Source organism: Alternaria hordeiaustralica (assembly GCF_023758085.1).
Source record: "Alternaria hordeiaustralica strain BMP 2776 chromosome Unknown scaffold_30, whole genome shotgun sequence".
NCBI lineage: Eukaryota > Fungi > Ascomycota > Dothideomycetes > Pleosporales > Pleosporaceae > Alternaria > Alternaria hordeiaustralica.
This window is the reverse complement of record NW_026056802.1, coordinates 138,501-155,873: the sequence shown is the minus strand read 5'-3', so window position 1 is coordinate 155,873 and position 17,373 is coordinate 138,501. Positions and strand designations below refer to the sequence as shown.

Sequence of the window (17,373 nt, the reverse complement as noted above, 5' to 3'; positions counted from 1 at the left end):
CTTGCTTAGTACACGACGCACTCGCACATGTCAAACGCGACAGCTCAGCGTGCGACACGATGGCAGTCAGCCCATTCTCGGAGGCTCATGGCCAATGCCACTTGGCTATATTTGGAGGCCCGAGATGATGCCGATGCCGTGGTGAGGGTGAAGTCAGCTAGCCTTAACGGCTGTCGTCCAAGCTCCCGCCCAGTGGATCATCCTGCATAACGCATTGGACCCCTCTACCCGGTGTCCCCACTTACATTTTCCTCGTGGTAAGATACTTTCTTCTTGCTATGAGCCTTCCTGCCCGTCGACTCTTGTCCCATCACTCATTTCAGCGACGACTCTCCTCGCAGAGAAGCATGCTGAGCAGCATGCCACAAGCTCGCTCAGCAAAAGCGATCCTAAGCCACCAAGAGCGCACCGCGACGGAACCGCGAGAGAACGACCTGCACACGGCCACCGTCGCCAAAGTCACGCCCGTCAACGACCGGATCAAGCGCTTTAAATTCGAAATCAAGGAAAAGGACGGCTTCAACGTATGACGATCTCCATCTCGCTCGCGACATGCGCTGATGGATAAGTCAGTTCCTCCCCGGCCAATGGCTTGATGTCTTTGTGCCCGATGTAGACAAGGCCGGTGGCTTCACCATTACCTCGTCGCCCTCCGAAGCCCTGCCGCGGTCGGATCCCGATTTTGTTCCCTACTTCGAGCTAGCTGTCCAGAAGAGCCCTAATAACCCGCCGGCAGCATGGCTGTGGCAGCCGGCGGAGGACATACTAGGCAAGGAGGTCACTGTGCGTGTAGGCGGAAGCTTCGTGTGGCCTCCCCCGTGTCTGGACATGAAAAAGATTAAGCGCGCCATCTTCATCGCTGGAGGTGTCGGAATTAAGTGCGTCCAGCTCTGCCGTGACCAAGTCGCACGCCTCGCCCGCTAACACCCCACAGCCCTATGATGTCAATGATGACCTACATAAACCAGAACTACCCGAACCTCGAAGTACGCTTTCTATACTCTACCAAAGTCCCTTCGCGCGAAACCGACCCGAGCGAAGTCCTCTTCCTGCAAGACGTGCTCGACCTGTTCCGCATACCCAGATTCAAGGTGACCAAAGACCGCCTTGAGCTTTTCTTTACAGGCACGTGGGACGGGTCCGAGATGGGCACAAATGAAGGTGACTTGATACATCCACTCATGTCTCTGACGCTGCCGCAAATTGACTCGGCTACCGAAGTGCCAGTGTGTGCCTGGACGCATCGCATTGACGATATTGCCCTCTCTAGCGCAGTTGGCAACAGGAAGGAAGCCCAATCCACCGTCTTTTATGTCTGCGGGCCCCCAGACATGACCGACGACATGGTGAAGTTTATCAAGGAGCAGGATAATGTCGCTCCAGAGAGAGTGCTGTGCGAGAAGTGGTGGTAATGGAAAGGTTAAGGTAATTTACCATTGGATAGTTCAAGGCGATCAATACTAGGTTTTGCATTCGACAATGATCCCGTCGCAGCGGCAAGCGCTGTTGTATGTACGACGCTCACACCATTAACTCGAATTTACGCGCCCACAAAGACGGTAAATTCCAGACGGCTCGTGATAGTCGAGGGACTGCTCCACTAGACTAGCTCCACATTTCAAAACTCAGTCTGGGAACCATGGCCATCAACGTTATTCGCGCCACACGCCGTTTCCTGTCCGCGGGCACTGTACGGCACAGCAAGCGATCGCTTGCGTTGTGCAACCCCGCGATAAGGCCTTCCACTTCATCCGACCTCTTACCTTGGAGTTCTATATTGAATTACCCGATTCGTCGATATTAACCCACATTCCTCGGTACAAGAGCAGGGATGGCGCAAGGAACAAGCCGTCTAGCTCCCGCCTGCAGCGCCGACCTGCAAGTCTGATTCGCCGTCACACCTCACAAGCTGTGTGATCGCGCAGCATGCGCGTGCCACTCAGCGCCTGCGATGGCTCTTTCGCCCCTCAGCTCCCTCACTGGCGTCGGCTAAGATGGGGGCTTACATGGCTGTTAAGAGCGTGAAAGGCCCCGGAGAGCTGGATGCTGATGCTTTTCTTGTACGTCCGGACCTCGAGCACGAACAACGACTGTGTGCGACCATCGGAGGCTTTTGGTAGCATCTCCAGCTATCGACTTTCGGTTAACGACAATTGCGCAACAAGACTGGACGGCGCATTTCAGCCTTATCCCGCAATCGCGATTCGTCCGAGCGCAGCTGAAAGCGCAGCATCACGTATACGGCAACGCCCACCACCGCACATCACCGTCGAGCGTGACGGCTTCGAACGCCCGTCATGGGTTTTTTCATATCGCGAACATGGCGCCTGCCGAAAATCATCTACTTTCTCATGATTTTCGAATTGCCATTCACTGTGGCCAATCTTGCCCTCTTCGGTATCGCATCGCCAAACCTCTATCGCACCATTTTGTGGAGAGTGGGAGGCGAGTTTGGCTTCAACTCGAAGCCAAGCACCGTTTTGTACGCGGCTGCGAATTACCGGCCAGTAGATACACCTCTAGTATGGAGTAGCTTGTAAGTAACATGTCGAACCCACACTGCAGTCCATATCCTTGCTATCATTCCACTCGACTTCAAAACCTGAATAGTGTACTGACAATCACAGCAACACTCAATACCACCTCGTAATCGGCGTAGTATGCATGTTCTTCTGGCTCGTCAAAACAACCTTATGGCTCCTCAAGGTCTTCTTCCCGATCCTTTCGCTCCTCCTCCACATCGCACTCATGGCCCTATGGGCATACGGCATCCACATCCAAACCGCACCCGACACCATTGACCCAGAGCACGTAAACAACGGCGCCCCCTGGTACCTCACCAAGAACTGCAACATCGTGGACGACAAGCACATCAAGAGTTACTGCATGCAAGCCAAGAGCAGTTTCGCCGTTAGCATTATCATGCTGTACGTCCCCTACCACCCGTACCCATCCAAGTAAAGCGCTAACTCTATCCCAACAGTACCATCTACGTCGTTTTCTTCGCCCTATCAGCCTACTCCCTCATTCCAACCACCGCCCAGAAACAAGCCCACGCCGCTCGCAGAGCCGAGAAGAAAGCCGAGAAAGAGAAGTGGGCCTCATCGCCCTACGACAACGAGATGACTGCCGACGAACAATGGCAGCACATGTGGGAACTCCAACAACTACCCCGTACACCCGGTACCATTGGCGGCATGAAGTCGCCCATGACACCGCGCACACAAGCATTCAACAACCTTGGCGGGGAGGAGGCTGCACACGGAGGAGGAGGTTACTACAGCAATGTGCCTGCGGGAGGGAACGGCTGGTATGGGCCGCCACAACACCAGCCAGGCTCTATAACCATCAGTCCGGTTATGGAGCAAGACGAATATTACTCGCCACATGAGGGCAAGGGGAAGACACCGGGTTGGGGCGGTAATGCGTATTAAACGTTTAACGTTTAACGCTTATCGACGCGCAGTCATCTTCTTTTTGTCTGGGTTTGGCGTTTGAGCGTGATTGTATGTTCTTTTTTTCGATGATACCAAATCTGGGAACTGGGCTTTTCACTCATTATGAGGTGTGAGGTGGAAACGGATAGTCTATCCATTTCAATATGTAACGTTACGTTTTCTGTGACAGTGGAATCGATGGCTGTGCTGAGTCCTTGCGACAGATTCGTCCGTGTGTGAAAACCGTCACAGCGTCTTGGATGATGGGACTGGAAGAAGAGATTGTGAGGACTGTAGCAGCTGAACTCTGGACGTGCACGTATGCAAAGCCTAAGGTAGGTACTAAGTGACCAAGGCGTAGTGAACATCAGGTGTAGGGTGGTATAATAGGGTTGGATCGTATTGGCTGTGCCAAAGGGCTGAAGGACGTTGTGGTCTTCTCTGTCTTTCGCGCTCGAGCCTGAGGGGTCTTTTCGCGAGGGAAACTTGGTTGTGTACATTGGGGAGGACGTTGTGGTTGTGGTTGTGGTTGTCGGGACTGGGAACATACACCTATCGACGATGATATAGTGGCTAGATGAAGCCGTACTAATGTCGCCAGTAGACGTGCTTTTGTAGGCTTATAGGTTTCTGCCGCATGTGGTGACACGAGACAAGCGCGCAGAACACGACCCCGCTTCCTGCATGCACACCCGTGGCCTCGATAACGAATTGGTTCTTACTTTTTAGATAGCTCTAGACAGCAGCTCCTGAGTCCAGACCATGTACCCGTCTTCTTCCAAATGCTCTACGACATAACCTGTATGGTTCGGGTCCTGCCAAGATGTTATGCGCCAATTGTTCAGATATCGATCTCATTGCGATCTTGCAAGGCAATCACGAAGGCATACCGCTAAAGAAGGGACATGAAGTGTGGATCACAAGATCTTCTGACCCTACCACTATCTGGATATGGAAATCGCAGTCTGGTTGCGAGTTCTGTGAGTTCATTTTGGCGACAAAGGTCAATTTATTCCCGCGAAACGACTCGCTACAACCACGCTATCTCCAACTTGACCGCGGAAAAAGCCTGATGAGAGTATTCACGAAGTCTGGGCCCGTGACGAAGCTGTCGTCTCATGTCAATATATTCTATGACTTTGAAGACAGAAAGCCCGAGCTCCAGGTAGCTAGCCATCCTAGCTTGGTAGTTCCCTTCGGTGTGTCCGCGGAGATCAAAACTCCAGAGCTTCAACCGTCCCCGCTACGAGTAAACGAAGTTCCGACCTGGCTTGAATCCAGCGCTACGAGACAACACCTACAGAACTGCTTAACCCATCATAGTACCTGCAATCAACAGAAGGAAACATTCAATAGCCGGCCAAGCCAGCTTAGAGTGATTGATTGCCACACACGAGCAATCGTCAGACATTCTGGCGACATCCCTTATGCCGCGTTGAGTTATCGGTGGGGCAAAAGCAATGGCGAGTCTCAGGATTGGCAAACAGACATGCTTCCAACAAGACTCCCTTCAACGGTAGAGGATGCTATTCGAGTAACTCAGAGTCTCGGCATTCATTATCTTTGGATCGACGCATATTGCGTTCTTCAGAAGAACGAAGACGATTTCAAGCACCAGATTCGCCAAATGCACCTCATCTACCGATCTGCTCAAATCACGATAATAGCAGCCGGAGACGCGGATGCCAGTTCAGGACTGTTAGGAGTTTCGATCCCACGGGAAAATGTGCAAACAAAAGGTCGATACAACGAACTCAATCTAGTCACGTTCTCGCCCTGGCCTTGGGCCTTGGTATATTACACCGAAGGATGGTTCAGACGTGGCTGGACCCTTCAGGAAGGTTACTTCTCAAGGCGGAGGCTCATCTTCACCGAGAAACAAGTCCTATTCGACTGTGATGAAGGCGTCATTAGCGAGGACCTACAGCATTCTCAGATACGCTATCATTCCATGTTAGAGAAGTGGCAGTCAAATGTGGACGGAGAGATCATCTACGATTTGATTGAGTCGTATACTGAGAGAGCCCTCACCTACGATGTTGACATCCTCAATGCATTCGATGGTATTTTGGGCGAGTTCGAGCAACAAGAGCCACCTATCAGATCATACTGGGGTATACCTTTGCCTTTCGATACATCCGGGTATATGAACGGGCTTCTCGTTGGATTGTGTTGGCGCCATGATATCCAGAATGAGAAAATCAATCGCCGGTTAGGCTTCCCAAGTTATTCTTGGGCAGGATGGTTGCACAATCCAAATGCAGTGTATCATATACGAAGAACGCCGAACACGACCCTAGTGGTCCCAAAAGACCTAGCGATCCTATTTGAGAAAAAGGATGGGCTTTTGCAGTCTTTGCAAGACTTTGAGAAAGCCAGTCCGAATTCTACCCAGCGGCACCACTATTCTCAGCGGATATTTGTTTCAGCGCCATCATTCAAGGTCATGCTACGCAAGAGACCTGTTTTTGGAAGACGTCTTGGTCGCGTGGTACTTGGCCACGATGCATCGGTGGTGCGAGGTGGACACGACGTCTGCTGGTCCGAAATGGCGCGACTCGACATCCCATTCGAGTGCCTTGAATATTCGCATGTCGGTCCGGAGACCACTGAGATCAGAACTTGCTACGCTATATATTTATTTCGCGCTTACGAAATGAAAGATCGGTACGATGAACCCATGGACACAGTTTTCGCGTTCCTCCTAGTACACAAAGTAGGGTGGAATTGGGAGCGAGTCGGTCTATGGTTACAACCATTCGAGGCTGAGGCAGGTGCTGAAGATCCTCCAGTGATCACTTACATGTTTGTACCATGGCTCTCAAGCTCTTTTTCTTACAAGACAAGGGACTTTTGGATTACATGAGCTGTGGATTTGTATTCGAAGCAAACTACATCAAATGGCCGGGAAATTTTGGTCAATATCTCTTTGAGAAGATGTTGGAACGGACCAAAGATCTCCAAGCGTGATTTGAACATCGTACGATTAACTTGATCGATGGTTATGTGTAAGAGATTATCGGCTTTAGCCCATGCTCATAGTTTGAACAGTTCTAAGTGCGGCCTCCATCTAACTCTGTGCCTACACAAGACGCCGATCTTCTAACTCAAGACTCGCGGCATGGTGCATACCACACTCGCTCCCATACTCATTCCCATGCTCGTGCGAGGCCGCTACCCTAACATGATTCTCACCTCTCTCGGTGCAAAAGTCCGCAGAAAGCTCAATCGTAGACTCGGTATCGGGACAGGTAGACGTCAATGTCCGGCTACATCCCCTCTTGGGAGCACTACCAAAGTTCGGTGCGGAGTTTGGATTGCCGTAATTACTGGGGCCAACGGATCTTTTGTTTGATCGGAGATGGGTGAATATACCGCCGCAGGAGCGTAGGGCGGGTCGGAGGAGAGGGAGGGATGCTAGATGGTGACTGTCAGCGACTTGGTTCGAGGAAAAGATCTAGCGTATATGACTGACTTGCAAAGGATGCCAGGTTCACATCGCATACTGCCCATATCTGGTCGTCGATGCCGTCGTATGTAAGATCTGGTTGGGGGTTTCTGCCAAGGGCGACCGTATGAGCAATGGTACCGAGTGCTGAGCCGCAGACCCTTCGAATTGATTAGTAAGATGTCGATGCATTGGTTTTGTGCGACTTACAATAGGCCAGCTGCAAACATTGCCGCTACAGCAACCTTGCGTGCTGTCGAGATATGCAGTCTGGATATCTCATAGAGCGGACAGAGTAATATCGCGACCTCAAGAATGAAATGAGGAATGGCCGCAGCAAAGAGCGACATCATCGGCGGCAATGTGCACTTGCCTGGGATGTCTTTGTGCCAGAACTTCTGAATCGGCTGGCATTGCATCGTGATGAGGACAACCTTGTGAGATCAGCTTACCGCCGTTAGAAGTCGATTTAGATCGCTTGCTTACCCTGACAACGATCCAGCATGCTGAGCAGACGAACAAGATCCTGATAGGCTGTCGGATGACGGAAAGACCAAATGTTCTCCAGTAGAAGCCTAATATGACAAACTTGGATAGCCCGACGGAAAACGTGTAGAACCACATATCTACCCATAGTTCTAGGAAATAGTGGTACACAATCTCGTCTTCTGCCATGTCGATGTCGTGTAGTGGCCTTCCGAGTCCCCATCGCATCTCTGGTCACCGTCAGCGCTTAGTTGTTAAGACTGCAGAGTAGTACATACTGTATATACTGATGAAAGTGAAAGCACTTCCGGTGGACTGCCCAACTGTAAGTCTTGTGTCAAAACAAATTCGAGTATACATACAAACGCAATCGCAGCCAAAACATCTTCCCATACCAACGGATGGCTGGTCTGACGGCGTGCAACCAACCGAAAGACAAGCGCGACTGCAGCGGCAGTATAAGTTATAAGCGCCGCTGCGTAGAGTTCGGGTTGTCGGTTGTGTCCCATGGCGGGCCACAAAATGTGTCGCACAAGGATAACACAGATTATCAGCGATTGATATCTAGGTATAATGAGACAACGCTCGTTTGTACACTAGCGATGAACCTTGCTCTTTTGGGACTAGCGTGGTGTTGTACTGAGAATGTTTGGTTTTAGAATGAATGAAACAAGACACTGCATGCAAAGCTGATTCAGAGAATTAGATCCTATTAAGATGGCGAGATGAATGACGGGTCTGCGGATGTAGTGCTTCTCGCACCTCATAGCTGATGCTGGTAACAGTCGTGCAAGGCAGGACAGCCCTTACTCAAATCACAGCCGCAGCGGCCACCTGAGCGGTCGGTTGGTGACTGATAAGCGCAACGCACTCGATAGGATGCATCTACCCCAGAGATCGCGAAGCTGCACGATGTTATGGCTTGGACTGATGTGGATCTTGCCGGGCTCAGGTCACTTTGCAGGATCCCCAACTGCATATTCAGGTGATCTTAAGGTGAGCTATGATGCAAGGCTCGTGTTTGCCGGCAGGCGAACACTTGGGGTTCAGCCAGGATGTTTCGCAGCTCGAACATCTATTTTTTCAGCACGGTCTTACTACGTAGACCCTAGGGACTGATGTTTGAACACTGGTGATCATTGTGGTCTCTGCTCCGCAGGCGGGCAGTTATGTTGATCGATAGACTTGAGATAGCATGCAGGCCGTGTTCGGTGGTATTGCCGCAACTTCTTCTGCATTCTGGTAGACTGTCGTGGGGTTCTCTGCGTGTAAATCATTATGCTGGTGCCAGTGGTGGTTGTGTGCGCATCACCACACAAAAGCCCTCTCCGTCGTGTATTCGTAAACGCGGAATGAGTGCGCAGTCCAAGAATACCAGGTATACGCTGCTGATGACCGGCCGATTTTCAAATGTGGATCAACGGTCCTGCATCGAGATGCATCTACGGATTGTGATTGTTGTTCCGTGTGGGAAGGATCCCATTCGCACGGATCTGTCCGCAGGGCGCCCTGGCGTAACAGCGAAAGAACTCAAGACCAGGTTCGTATCGGACAATCGTAACGAGACCTCGGGCCGGTCGTGTATACCGGTTGTCACAAATATCTTCCGATTGGCATGATGTCTTTATGGCGTGGTTTAAGCCCGTGGGATTCCCTAAATCGAACCATGCCGCATTGCGATCGGTCTTCCTACGGAACTTCAGATGCCATCTCAGGGTCCGCGCGGCTATCATGGCTTGATGCTGAACCCTGGATGTGGAGATCTCCAGTCGTTACTCGTTGCTACTGGTGGACTAACGCCAGACGCAGGCTGAGGTGATTCATCTGCATATGCGTGGAATATATGCGCAAGATTGTCTTGCTGCATCAAAATGCGCGCCCTTTCCAATCCTCGTCGAACCAGAGGCAGATGCGTCCATGGCCGCAGTAATTCATATCCATTGCGTATATGCTGCTCCTGCTTGGTTTCTTCGATGAAAGAGAGAGCCGTATGGTTGTACGCTATGAGTAAGGTTGCGAAGCACGCAAATGTTCTAGATAGAGTTAGTTAGAGATCGAGATGTTTGAACGCAATGACCATACGGGTATAGTGTAAAGTGCGTTCCCATCTTTCTTCCCATGAGTTGCTCGTCCGCTACACTTAGAAGCAAGGCTGAACTCTTTATGCAGTGTCGCGCATGCTCCCTTGTGACGCCAATCGTTTCGTTTTCCTGAGCACTGGCCTCCCCTTCGCTGTTCTCGAGTATCCTAAGTACTGAAGGCCAGCCAAGCACTACGTGTAGAGCCATGTACTGAATCCTTAGGAAAGACTTCCTAGAGTCAAACAGCGGCGTCGAATCCAGGGGAAACCGAACGGCAGAAGGTAGATGATGGTACCATTCGCGCACTTGTTTACGTAGCTCGCCAACGACGACGGGTGCGAAGATGACCTGTCCTGTAACTGGAAGGGGCGGTCGCATGGTAAGTGCACGTAGCAAAATTGACTCTGCAGAGACACTTACAGTAACCGACAACTTCAAGAGTCTGTGTCAGGAACTTCCTAAGGCTGATCTGCGCCAGAAAGAAGTAGAAGCCTGAATCCTCTTCTTCGAACTGGGGAAGCGGCACCAATTCATGGAAGTGGCGTAGTCCGATGGGATGCATTTTACATGTCGCCTCAAGTCTAAGCACATGTTGCATTAGTAAAGTCTTTCGCTATCGAGGCTAACGATGCAAGCCGCGCTTGGACAACTTACTCGTGCAGCACGGTGGAGCAAGCCCAGAACGCTCGGTTGAATGCTTCTTGGTCCGATGGGCTGTATCGTTGCATAGTTCTGGAGCTCAAGATATGCATGCAGTCTCTCGCAGCCTGCGTGATGGAGTTCCATGTCTGCAGTGGTCTGATAGCGAACTTGAAGTACGAGGCTTGCAGTATCCGACACTGAAGGCTAGCTAGTCCGATGCGAAGCGATAGGTGCTCGAGGAGGCGACATCCACGTGCAAAGTACTCCAACCCTGGAGTGAGATTATTCGTATTCTCGTTCCTATCTTCAGAGATTGCACCAAGGGCCAGTATCAGAAATGCTAGGCATGTTGATGCACTAGGGTGCTCAAAGCTACTTGAGTCTGCCTGTTCAAGCGCACTGACGCAGGTTCGTTGATCGAAGATAGGTGTCCACCGAAGGAAGTTTTCCACAAAAGATTGTTGGAGTCGTCGGCACGTTCGTCGGGATAGATCCACTGGGCATGAGATGACTGCGTCACACTGATCTGCCAGTTGTTCACCGGCTAAGATCTCATCATCGTAAAAGTCAGCTGTGTAGTCCCAGCTCTCCACATGGATGTAAGAAGGTGCGTGGAAAGTAGTGAGGCTAGGCCTCGGAGTTTTTCCTTCGGTGCTTGTCTGTCGATAAGCAAAGTCATACGATACTGGTGTACCAACTGATGGAACAGACATGGTGGAGTTGTTGATCGTTTCAATTGCCATTCGATTGGCGCTCGAGTGTCGTGATCTGGAATCTGGGGGTGGGTGCATATCGCTATGAGTAGAGGTGTTGGGTGAGAGTGCTGCAGAACCAGGCGCATATTGATTCGTAGATTCTAGCTTGGCTTCAACCTGTGCCAGTCGTCTTTCAATGCTTGACCAGGCCTCTGACGGGGGGCCGACTGGTTTTGTGCGGTCGCCGACTGTTGGCTTTCGGTAGGTGCACTCAATTCCGAGCTCAGTACAGAAACCACAAGACTGCAAATGTCAACAAAAGCATATATGAATGCAATTTTGTCTGACCAACCGGCTTCTGGGCGTCACAGCGTGTCTTCCGAAATCTACAAACATTGCACTACGAGCTATAAGTAATTAATGTCGGAAGTCAGGGGTAGTGTTGCCTACAGCTATCGCTATACGTTTTCTGGGGTAGCTCTCGACGACTGTTAGACTGCCCGCTGGGCTGGTAGACGGGCGGCCGTCATCAAGTGGAAGTCGTGATTGGTCAGATCCGGGAGATTCGCCATGCTTCCGTTTTTCGGCCATGACAGCAGTCGATGATCGGAGATTGATGTAGGCAGCGAGCAAACTGCATGGTGCGGGTGGGTCGCGCTTTCATAGGAAATGGTCGTCTGGAGTGGACGATTCGGCTGGCGGGTGCCGTCCCGTGTGGAGACCCCGCATCCTTGTGTCGCCTGCTGGGTTGAGCAAGTAACCTGCATGGGACTTATCCTACGCAGATGACAGGCCAACGTCGAGACATGTGCTAGGTGGTTATTACACGATAATGTACACGGTTGAAATTTCATACGGCAGCCCGTGCCATGGTCTCTTTAGTCTCCTTCTCTTTCTTGCGCGCTTCACGTTCCGCCTTGCGCATAGCTCGCAGATCCGGCGGCTTCTCAATGCTGAATCTAGTTCTTAGCGCGTCGATATCCGTCTCCAGCTCTTCCTCCCAGTAGATGTTGATTACATCGTCACTTTGTGCGCCGTTGCGTGTAGCCCACGGCCCATAGACGTCCCAGAAACGTCTCCATTCAGCTTTCTTCAGGGTGAAAGCGCTAAACACAGCCAAGCCAGTCATAGGCAGGCCGGTATTGGCGAACTCGAATGCCTTAAGAGCGACCTCGCCTTCACGGAAGACGGGTAGTCCAACCAAGGCATGGTAGAAGTCGTGGCATTCGCGATACCGCTGCATGACATATGCACACTCCTCGTCGTCTATGTACTGTACTGGCGCCCGTGTGTCCGGCGAAACACCCTCGCGGTCAAGCCATGCCGCGTATGCATAGCCCAATGTGTTCGGAGGGAGTTTGCGGAGGCGTGGAATGTCGAGCGAGGTAGATGTCAAGCGTGGTCGGTCGCGTAGTATTCGTCGGCCCGTTGGATTGAGAAGCATGCGATCACGAAGCTTGTAGATGAAGTAGGGTTGCGCGGTGGCTTCGCCAAAGGATGCAATGAGGTCTGGCTTGTGTGAGCAGCGACCATGGCATCAAGACTCTGGATCGTATCTACCTCCTCTTCGCGGGTCCAGGAAACTTCCAAGACCCGAGCCGATTGCCAGCCCTAACCTTTCCGTACGCGTCAATGGTATGTGACCCTCGTAATTTGGCGGAGGGCGATTGAGGACGGAAAAACAGCGTGTTGATAGCGCGAATGATGACGCTTGGAAGATTGAGCCCGATGCCAGCTTTTGGAGCTGACATGGTCGCACACTTCTCGCCATTTACGCGTTTTGGGGAGGGTTGCGGACAGCGTGGGTTTGATGGTTCTCATCTGGTTCGAGCCGATATCATGACGCGATTCTTATCGATACGCCACATGCACCAGCCACGCCAAAGTATTAGCAGATGACTCTTTGTCCAACTTCCGGACTTGTCAGCTGCAACATCTTCGATTGCTTTTTCAATAAACGAGATTTTACTTTGCAGTGGATAGACTTCCCTTCAAGGTAGCTCACCAAATTCTTCAGATCCTGACCCTACAAAGAACAACTCCAAATCAAGATACTGTGTATCCGCTACTGGAAGGAACCTTCGGTACGATAATTGACTGTCTCAACCAATGAGATATCTACAGTTCTAACAGATGTGAGAGTCAGGATCAAAGGAGTACTTTCAGCCTTTAGGCTATCAGCATCATCCACCGCAGCCATGACTGCAGCACTAGACCCCGGCGAACAACATACCCAATTCGTCGACTGGGCCAAAACCAACGGCGTTGAAATCGATGGAATAGCCCCAGCACGCTTCATCGGTCGAGGAATGGGCATCGTAGCTGCAAAAGATATCAAAGTCAGTCCAACCCACCAAAGCCACCCCCAACTCAAACCCCCCAACTAAATCATCAAGAAAGGAGACAAGTTAGTCCACGTCTCCAACAAATCCCTCGTCCATGTGGCCCTCCCTTCAATCCAAGCCTTCAAGCTCCCCGAAAACGCCACCGTCCATGGAAAACTCGCCGCCTCCCTCTCCCTATGGTACAGCGGCCAGGAACCACACGGCTACCAACTCTGGCAAGACGTCTGGCCCACACAACAAGACTTCGCATCAACCATGCCATTCCACTACCCCGCATCACTCCAGTCCCTCCTACCACCAGCCTGCAAAACGCTCCTCACGAAACAACGCTCCAACCTAGAAAAAGACTGGTCAACACTCTCACCGCACCTTCCTCCCGCCATAACAAAGTCCCTCTACACATACACCTGGCTCATAGTAAACACCCGAACCTTTTACTGGGAATACCCAGACCTACCCAACGCCCACCCCAGCTTACCTAAACGACGTGCAAAACTAACAGCAGACGACTGCTACTGCATGTGCCCGCTAATCGACTACTTCAACCACTCCGACAACGGATGTCATCCCGAACACAACAGCCAGGGTTACTCTGTGACGGCCGACCGATCGTATTCTGCGGGCGAGGAAGTCTTTGTCACGTATGGTTCTCACACAAGCGACTTTCTGCTCGTAGAGTACGGTTTCATCCTTGAGGGAAATGTTCATGATACGCTGCCTTTGGATCACTTGTTGCTGCCTTTGCTGGATAAGCAGCAGGTGGATGCGCTGAAGGAGGATGGCTTTCATGGGGACTACACGTTGTTCGGTGCGGGCAAAGAGGAGATTGTGTGCTATAGGACGCAAGCTGTGCTTCGGTTGTTGGTGCTAGACTCGAGGAGGTATTCGGCTTTCGTGTCGGGGGATGATGATGGAGTAAGGGATCAGGCCAAGCTGAATAAGTACCTAGCGGATGTATTGACTAAATATTCGAGGGAAATAGTGGATACGTTGGAAGAGGTAGAGCAGCTGGACTTGGGCGAAGGGGGAAATGAGGTTGCGGAAGGCCAGAGAGAGACGGTGGTGAGACGGTGGAAACAGATACGGGGTATCGTCAACCAGGCCATCAACGCACTTGCTTCATAGGAACTTGCAGACAGAGTCGGTATCTCAGAGCGCTTGTGGATTCAATTGTTCAACATCCTCAATTTGTAACATATATGTCATAATCATTGAGCTGTGGATACCAAGAGTTCTACTAAGAAGCCTGTTGACCTTTTACGCTTTCAAGACACGCTACTAAACAAATGTTCATCTACCACCTATGCCACGCTACCCACCACCAATGCTGCAACACCCTCTTCCTCGCTCCTTACATCGATCTTCATGGTCACACCAGTCTTGGCACTGAAGGCCATCCGTACCGTAGCAGCAACCTTGCCACCTGTGATAGTCTTGCCGTAAAGCTTGAGAGTATGGGTTGATGTCGACAAAGCGACATCTGTACCTTCGAGAGGCTGGAGGGATAGGGTCTTGGTAAGTTGTTCGGTCGCATCTGTAACGCGTCAGTCATTCGTTCATCATTAGTGATAGCTCGCAACTTTATCGACGTACCAGTTATGCTCTTCATGTTGCCCAACTGCAGTGTTTCAGTCGCCGAATCGCCATTCGACTGTTCCCAGACATTATCAAAACTGCCTGCATATGCCGGAACAACGTAGTCGGCACCAGTGAGATAAAGATCCTCAACCTGGTACTCATCTGGATACCCATCACCTTCTTCTGGCTCGTTTGTGCTCGGATCGATTTCCTTGCTTGTGAACTTGAGTACGTTGGTAAAGCTCGCGGCGATGAACTGCGATTCGGTCTCCAGGCGCTTAAAGGATACGTAGACTGTACCAGGCTCGTTGGTGACGAGCTTTGGCGCTGGGATGACAAACTCTTCTTCTAATTGCACGTCACCGTCGTCTTCCGGTGTAACAACCATCTCGACATCCATCAATACTGTGTCCTCAAGAGTGTTCTTGATGTCGTACTGAATGACAATGTGATCCTTGAAGATGTGCTTAATGGCAGTAACGACGTATTCGGTCTCGGATTCTGTGAGCTCGACGACATCGCTTGACTTGAGCACGCCGCCGTGCGCAGCCAGTTCTGGAATCTTTTGCAGTTCCGTAGCGTATTTCTGCGCGTTCGATGCTGCGTTTGCGGCGGCATCGGCACCAGCTTTCGAAGGCGCCTTGGTAGCACTGGGTGCTTTGAGGGTTGGGGTGGCGCCTTCGGTTTTCTTGGTAAGGTCTGCCGCATCTGCTTGCTCGCGCGAGACTGTGGGGATTTTGGTGATGTCGAAGGCTGTCTCGAAGGTGTCGCGGGAATCCGAACTGACGTACATAGCCAGCTGGTGCTCAAGAACAGGAAGAGAGAACATGGAGTCGTTACGGATGAAGTTAACAGCCATGTCGTCGTCCTCCTGGTCCATCAAACGAAGACTGAGCGCAGCGCGATCACGGACCTCGTCATCAACATCGTCCAGACACCTTGTGAGGAGGACATGGACAGACTTCTTGATTTCCGGGTCCTTTTGTCCGACGCCGAACTTGGACAGAGCAGAGGTCGCCGCAGCCCTAACGATCGCATTCTCCAGGACTACGCGGTTGTAGATGTAACGGATGTATTTGGTGGGGTGGGGTGTCGAAGGACCTTCACGTCCAAGTACGAATAGAATCCTGACGGCGAGCTTTGTGAATTCGCAATCCTCGATGAACTCGCAAAGTGTAGCCAGCGCATCTTCCTTGGCCTCAGGTACGAAGCGAATGAGGTCCATGATAGCCTCGACAACAGATCGCTTGAACTCGTAGCCGCCTTCGTCGCGCAGAATGCCACTGAGGAAAGCAAGGAATCCAGACTGCTTCGCCTTGAACTTCAGTGCCAATGTTCGGACAGCTTCTACAATGGTGACCTTGAACTCGTCGGTGATCTCAGCCATGAAGCCAGTGATTTGCTTCATCAACCTGTCAACCGAAGACTCGTTGCCCGTTTTGAGGAGTGTGGTGATGGCAAAGGTGGCGATGCTGCGATTCGAGTTGGTGATGAGCGATTCGATATCCTGGTTGCATGAGCGAACGGCGTCGGGCTTGAAGGAAGCCATTTGCGACAGGATGCGGAGGGCGGCAAACTTGGTGACGGCGCGAGGAGAGGTGAGGAAGAGCTGGAGGACGTGGACAGCTTGTACGAGCTCGGCATCGGTAACGTCGCGCATGTCGCAGATGGCCTTTGCAGCCTCGAAGTTGACCATCTCCGACTTGTGGCGCAACCAGCCGTCGAGGAGTTGCATCATAGGCTGTGGAAGTTGTTAGTAGACATTTTTGGGTGGGGTTAATGTAGCTCACCTTTCGCAGGTTGGGGTCCTCCTCAGCGAGCTTAGCTGCTAATCTGACCAGCAAGACAGTAGCGGCAGGGCTCTTGACGACACCAGCAGCAGAGTACTGCTGTACCATCTTGACCAAGCTCATCCTGTCGCCGGCGCGCATTTGGTATAAGAGACCAATGGCATGGTATTGTGTCATGTAGTTTGTGCTGGCCTGGAGAGTGGTATGTGAGCCCCCTCCAAAGCCTCCCAAGAAACCACCACCCGACTTGCTTCCTGACGCGGCCTCGGCGGCCTCTGACTGCCATCTTCGGACGACATCCTTTGCGACTGGGAGGAGGTGGTACGACGAGACGAGGGCGGCGGAGGAGACTGAGGGGTTCTTGTCGACTATGCACGTCTTGACGAGACGCTCGATGGCCTGGACGGTGGAGGCGTCGATGACGCGGCAGAGGGCGCGGATGGCGTTGGGGCGGTATACTACGTCGCTGCCGACGGAGGTGTCCTTCATGATAGAGGAAGTGACCATGATGACATCGTCGGCGGAGCCAGCGAGCTCCTTGATGACCAGGTAGACCATCTGGCGGAGCGAGGCATCCTTGTTCTGGAACAGCTTGGAGATGCCAAAGAAGAGGGTCGTGGCTTCCTGGCGCCCCCAGCTCTCGCCGGTGAAGAGCAGCAGCGCCAGCTTGGTCAGGATCACTCTACATTTCCTGGGCGAGATGGGGCTCTGGTTGAATACTCGTGCTGGACAGCGTCAGCGTCCCCCGCCAAGCTCTGGCGCATGCGGGAGGTGCCCTACCTTCTTGGAAGACGGACGTCTTGTCGATCTGGGCGACTCCGCCGGCGTCCTCGTGCTTCTTGTCCATGGTGTCGTGGTGCAGCTCCGCGTG

General features: G+C 52.0%; 6 protein-coding genes across 6 annotated transcripts; 3 read left to right on the top strand and 3 right to left on the bottom strand.

The window, feature by feature from the left end:
• Window positions 1-347: 347 nt before the first annotated feature.
• Window positions 348-1,412, top strand: J4E84_009591 (uncharacterized protein; the record flags this gene model as incomplete). Its single annotated transcript, XM_049392153.1, has 3 exons — window positions 348-524; window positions 574-878; window positions 935-1,412. The coding sequence occupies 3 exons, from the start codon at window positions 348-350 to the stop codon at window positions 1,410-1,412; spliced, it is 960 nt and encodes a 319-aa protein (XP_049240134.1).
• An 885-nt stretch (window positions 1,413-2,297) lies between these two features.
• Window positions 2,298-3,434, top strand: J4E84_009590 (uncharacterized protein; the record flags this gene model as incomplete). Its single annotated transcript, XM_049392152.1, has 3 exons — window positions 2,298-2,536; window positions 2,628-2,927; window positions 2,984-3,434. The coding sequence occupies 3 exons, from the start codon at window positions 2,298-2,300 to the stop codon at window positions 3,432-3,434; spliced, it is 990 nt and encodes a 329-aa protein (XP_049240133.1).
• A 5,666-nt stretch (window positions 3,435-9,100) lies between these two features.
• J4E84_009589 (uncharacterized protein) lies at window positions 9,101-10,180 on the bottom strand (the record flags this gene model as incomplete). The annotated part of the gene is made up of 4 exons (XM_049392151.1): window positions 9,101-9,404; window positions 9,454-9,811; window positions 9,873-10,033; window positions 10,107-10,180. 4 exons carry the CDS (start codon window positions 10,178-10,180, stop codon window positions 9,101-9,103), a joined length of 897 nt encoding a protein of 298 aa, XP_049240132.1.
• Window positions 10,181-11,639: 1,459 nt separating this feature from the next.
• Window positions 11,640-12,560, bottom strand: COQ4 (Ubiquinone biosynthesis protein; the record flags this gene model as incomplete). The annotated part of the gene is made up of 2 exons (XM_049392150.1): window positions 11,640-12,298; window positions 12,350-12,560. 2 exons carry the CDS (start codon window positions 12,558-12,560, stop codon window positions 11,640-11,642), a joined length of 870 nt encoding a protein of 289 aa, XP_049240131.1.
• Window positions 12,561-12,987: 427 nt separating this feature from the next.
• Window positions 12,988-14,259, top strand: J4E84_009587 (uncharacterized protein; the record flags this gene model as incomplete). The annotated part of the gene is made up of 2 exons (XM_049392149.1): window positions 12,988-13,128; window positions 13,186-14,259. The coding sequence occupies 2 exons, from the start codon at window positions 12,988-12,990 to the stop codon at window positions 14,257-14,259; spliced, it is 1,215 nt and encodes a 404-aa protein (XP_049240130.1).
• A 176-nt stretch (window positions 14,260-14,435) lies between these two features.
• Window positions 14,436-17,349, bottom strand: J4E84_009586 (uncharacterized protein; the record flags this gene model as incomplete). The annotated part of the gene is made up of 4 exons (XM_049392148.1): window positions 14,436-14,668; window positions 14,728-16,453; window positions 16,503-17,227; window positions 17,283-17,349. 4 exons carry the CDS (start codon window positions 17,347-17,349, stop codon window positions 14,436-14,438), a joined length of 2,751 nt encoding a protein of 916 aa, XP_049240129.1.
• Window positions 17,350-17,373: the final 24 nt, after the last annotated feature.